Source organism: Palaemon carinicauda, chromosome 23, assembly GCF_036898095.1.
Source record: "Palaemon carinicauda isolate YSFRI2023 chromosome 23, ASM3689809v2, whole genome shotgun sequence".
NCBI classification, from domain to species: Eukaryota; Metazoa; Arthropoda; class Malacostraca; order Decapoda; family Palaemonidae; genus Palaemon; species Palaemon carinicauda.
Window position 1 is genome coordinate 92,559,561 of NC_090747.1, and position 5,319 is coordinate 92,564,879.

At 37.8% G+C, this 5,319-nt stretch overlaps 2 protein-coding genes across 6 annotated transcripts in view; both read right to left on the reverse strand.

Annotated features, from left to right (window-relative positions):
- The window catches only part of LOC137617243 (heparan sulfate 2-O-sulfotransferase pipe-like), a 15,759-nt gene extending 10,745 nt beyond the window's left edge, over nucleotides 1–5,014 (reverse strand). Inside the window, exons 1-2 of the mRNA XM_068347207.1 lie at nucleotides 4,901–5,014; nucleotides 2,218–2,486 (exon numbers count right to left, since the gene is read on the reverse strand). Coding sequence (XP_068203308.1) covers nucleotides 2,218–2,486; nucleotides 4,901–4,967 — 336 coding nt within the window. The 5' untranslated portion in view covers nucleotides 4,968–5,014. The remainder of the gene's footprint in view (nucleotides 1–2,217; nucleotides 2,487–4,900) is intronic.
- The window catches only part of LOC137617241 (glutamate-gated chloride channel-like), a 959,538-nt gene that overhangs the window by 338,033 nt on the left and 616,186 nt on the right, over nucleotides 1–5,319 (reverse strand). The window lies entirely within an intron of this gene.

A 5,319-nucleotide genomic window follows, 5' to 3' on the forward strand; every position in this document is an offset into this window, starting at 1 on the left:
AAATGGAAAGGGAGTTTGAAACCTAAAGGCAGATATATAATGTATATATTCCCCTGTATTTGTAATATGTTTTAAATGTATGTATTCATGAATTGAAATGTATGGCTTCCTTGATAAAAAAAAAAAATCTAAGAAATACGTTTACATTATCCTTAACTTCATTATAAATTTGTGTATGCATAATAACTGATTATTTTACGAAGGTATACCACCATGAAGTGCTTCACCAATAAATTGCCAATGCAAAATTACAATTCAGCTTTGTGTGCATTCTTCTCCCTATATTTTACACATAGCGTAACTTTAAATGGTCTGCGCAGCCCTAGAGAAACTGGGAGAGCATTTATCCCCACCGACTTAAAGGAAAATGACCTTGGTGTTATTATACTATTTTGTGCATTTATTTCGAGACCTTGTATGTACATCTGGAAATATACAAAACCTGAATTTTCAATGAGGATTTGCCACGTGATAAGGGGACGTAATCAATAAAAGTTTTCCTATAGTTTTTAAGAGTGTACAATGTCTGTTTCAAATGAATGTTTGTTAGTGTGAGAATTTCCCCACTAAATGCTATAGCATTATTCATGGAAGATTATTTTGGACATGGTTCCTATAAATAAATTAAAACTAAGCTGTAGGCTAATACTTTTTTTATTATCCATATATGTTGCTGTAAAAGAGAGAGAGAGAGAGAGAGGAGAGAGGAGAGAGAGAGAGAGAGAGAGAGAGAGAGAGAGAGAGAGAGAGACTGTCTTCTGCTTAGCCCTAACTTGAATGAATATATATGTCTCTTCCAACTGTGTCTTATCATGTTTTATTAATTGAAAAAAAAACTGGGTGCCATTTCGAATACCATCTCCTCGAACGAAGTCTCACGGGAACAGAAAGTCACATAGAGAGAAAGAGAGAGAGAGAGAGAGAGAGAGAGAGAGAGAGAGAGAGAGAGAGAGAGAGAGAGAGAGGAGAGAGAGAGAGAGAGAGTTTCTTTTTATATAGGACTAGATTGAAGGGATGTAGAAGGCTGTAGCGATACAGTCCTACAGAGCCGCCCGGGGCAACATGGAACGCCTATACTCAATTTTTTTTTCAATGAGGCGCATTTTGCAACCCGACTCGCAGCGGTGTCCTTTTAGCTCGGAAAAGTTTCCTGCATTCTGATTGGTGTAGAATTATCTTGTCCAACCAATCAGCCATCGGGAAACTTTTCCGAGCTAAAAGAGCACCCCTCCGAGTCGGTGAAAATCTGCCTCACTAAAAAGAATTAACTATAGACCTACTGGTGTATTGCGCCATGTTCGCACAGAACCCAGTGGCCCCTACCCTCATGGCAGGGTTTGGGGGTGGGGTGGCTTTGTAACTATAACAAACTCAAGAATATACGAAGCTCTCGTCAGACACATTGAATTGACATGTCTCGGCATGGGACCTTTCCGTAGGCCTCTCGGTATGTGGGGTAGGGGAGGGAGGACAGAGGCCTCTCGGTATGTGGGATAGGGGAGGGAGGACAGAGGCCTCTCGGTATGTGGGGTAGGGGAGGGGGGGGAAAGAGGCCTCTTGGTATGGGGGGTGGGGGACATGTAAACATACCAGAATTACTTTCACATAGACTCGAACCTTGAACCATGTTTATAAAACAGATTCCCACCCAATGACCCCGCACCCTCGTGGCGGGGGGAAGGGAAGAAGGGGAGGGGGAGAGGGAGGGGGAGGGGGAAAGTGGCTACTTTCCTCTTGGTAAGGGTCGAAGAGATTCTTTAGCTTTAGTAAGCAGCTCTTCTAGGAGAAGGACACACCAAAATCAAAACCATTGTCCTCTGGTCTTGGATAGTGCCATAGCCTCTGTACCATGGCCCTCCACTGTCTTGGGTTAGAGTTCTCTTGCTTGAGGGTACACTCGGGGCGCACTATTCTATCGTACTTTTTTTTTTTTGAGTTTCTATAGTTTATATATGAAATATGTATTTTAATGTTGTTATTGTTCTTAAAATATTATATTTTAATTGTTCATTACTTGTCTCGTAGTTTATTTATTTCCTTATTTCCTTTCCTCAAAATGCTATTTTCCTTGTTGGAGCCCTTGGGCTTATAGCATCCTGCTGCTCCAACTAGGATTTTAGATTACCTAGTAGTAACAAATAATAATAATAATAATAATAATAATAATTGCTGTTGTTGTTGTTGTTATTAACAATACTAATACCTCTCACACCTTACCTGCGCTTCTATATCGGGTATATGGACCACCTCCGACTTCTTGGGGGGATTCGCCACCACTTCAAAATGATTGTCCTTCTTCAGGAGCTTCAGCAGGTTCCTGACGGTGGTAGCACCGCACCTCAACAAGGGCGTCATCAACAGTAAGTCCTGGTTGGCGTTTCCCGTGATGTTCAGAGGAGGACCAACTCCCCTGGATCTCGAAGTCTGGATGAGTTCGTCCTCACTCGTTGGGACCGTCTCGGTGAATGCCCAGTCGGCTGTTGTGTCTGCGAATGAAGAACTAATTAGTAAAATAACGTTAATTTCTGGCCAATATATTACAACCTTACTTAACTAATTAATCTCATCTTAATTTGTTGGACAGAAACTTACGGTCTATTAAATTTCTTGTTCCTGGTCTAGATATTAATCTTTGGCACCGCCGTTCAATTAGTTCATTATGCATGTTGCATAAGATTTTTCATAACTCTGACCATCCTTTACATTCAGATCTTCCAGCACAATTCCAACCTGTTCGTAACACTAGGCAGGCAGTTAATTCTAATAGCCAGGCCTTCTCCATCATGAGGCTCAATACTACACAGTATTCTAGAAGTTTTATTCCAGCTGTGATCAAGTTGTGGAATGATCTTCCAAATCGGGTAGTTGAATCAGTAGAACTTCAAAAGTTCAAAGTTGTAGCAAATGTTTTTATGCTGAACGGGCTGACTTAAGTCTTTTTATATTTTATACATGACATATCTGTTCTGACGTTGTTACTGTTTGTAGAATGATTTATTGTTAATTTGTTCTCATCATATATTTATTTCCTTGTTTCCTTTCTCTCTGGACTATTTTTCCCTGTTGGAGTCTTTGGGCTTATACCATCTTGGTTTTCCAACTAGGGTTGTAGCTTGGATAATAATAATAATAATAATAATAATAATAATAATAATAAGGGTCACTATTGATTTCGAGGCTGGCTCTCCAATAACTTGCTAATGCTATGTGCGTCTAATTAATGATTTTATGTTGAAAAGGCTTACATAAGTCCTTTTATAGTTTATATATCAAATACCTGTTTTAATGTTGTTAAGGTTTATAAAGTATTTTATTCTAATTTTCATTACTTCTTATATCGTTTATTTAATTCCTTATTTCCTTTCCTCCCTTGGCTATTTTTCCCTGTTGGAGCCCCTGGGCTTATAGAATCTTGCTTTCCCAACTAGGGTTGTACCTTAGCTGGTAATAATAATAATAATAATAATAATAATAATAATAATAATAATAATAATAATATCAGGATGCTATAAGCCTAAGAACTCCCACAGGGAAAACATTCCACGGGGCCACGGGGAAAGAAAATAACAAAAACAGATAGAATAGTGTGCCTGAGTGTACCCTCAAGCAAGAGAATTCTGACCCAAGACAGTGGAAGACCATGAGACCACGATACAGAAGTTATGGCACTACCTAAGACTAGAGAACAATGATTTTAATATCTTTAATGCCGAGAATAGAAAGGGAATGATTCAACAATTGTAATAATATCAGGATGCTATAAGCCTAAGAACTCCCACAGGGAAAACATCCCATGGGGAAAGGAAATAATAAAACAGATAGAATTGTGTGCCTGAGTGTACCCTCAAGCAAGAGAACTCTGAACCAAGACAGTGGAAGACCATGAGACCACGATACAGAAGTTATGGCACTACCCAAGGCTAGAGAACAATGAATTTAATATCTTTAATGACGAAAATAGAGAGAATGATTGAGTAATTGTAAAATACAAACTAGGTATTAGCTAAGGAAAGAGATAATCCAGGGAAAGGTTAGCCTTGACACAAAACCAGTTCAAGTAAAGTGTCTTCGCCTAATTCTGGAAATCACTGGAGACACAAAGACAAAGGCTCGGTCTTAAGACTGGAAATATTTATGTCATTGGATCACAAAACTTAATCTAACCAGATTCGCCTAATGTATACTCATTAAGGAATAACAATGACCACTCAATTAATTCAATTATATTCAACTTCATTGCTTTCATTACCCTTCAATCAAAGTTGTTAGCAGTTAATATGTACATGATTGACCCCGAAATAGCTTTAACCGTATTTCCCATATTATTTTCGCATATATTCATGGAGCCTACTTGATTACTTATATTCATTTAAGACGAAAGAGCTATTTTTGTCATTTACGAGTTACGAGGTTTTGAAATCTCACAGAAAAATCTTCTTGATTTGTACGTTTATTCTTAAACAACTTAATACTTTAATACCTTAAAGAACTTACAATGGACATGTCAGTTCCTTCTTTAATTGCTTATACAAATGTTCATGTGAATGCAGAGAGAGAGAGAGAGAGAGAGAGAGAGAGAGAGAGAGAGAGAGAGAGAGAGAGAGAGAGAGAGAGAGAATTATAATAGGCTACAATGGAGCGATATATATATATATATATATATATATATATATATATATATGTGTGTGTGTGTGTGTGTGTGTGTGTGTATGTGTGTATATAAATATATAGATAGATAGGTAGATAGACAGATAGATAGAAATTATTTGAAAACAAATAAAATTAACATACAGCACAGTATTTTCAAGTGATCAATGGAATTATTTAGACCTACCCAAAATAACCACGTAATCAAATCAATAAAGCAAAACATAGGCCTATGCCTTGACGTCCTACTCACCCCTATCCTCCGAGTACGACGGCTGGACAACGGGAGGCAACAACATCGTGTGGAGACACATCACCATTGTGATGGGGATACACACAGCCGTCACCAGATCGCTGATTCTGAAGAGATTGGGAGGAAAATGTATTTAAGTTTTAATCTTATCTATCTCTATTGTTTACTAGTCAAATGTGGATCTATTTACTGGTCAAATGTGGATCTATCTACTAATCAAATGTAGATCTATTTACTGGTCAAATGTGGATCTATTTACTAGTTAAATGTGGATCTATCTACTAATCAAATGTGGATCTATTTACTAGTCAAATGTGGATCTATTTACTAGTCAAATGCGGATCTATCTACTAATCAAATGAGGATCTATCTACTAGTCAAATGTGGATCTATCTACTAGTCAAATGTGGATCTATCTA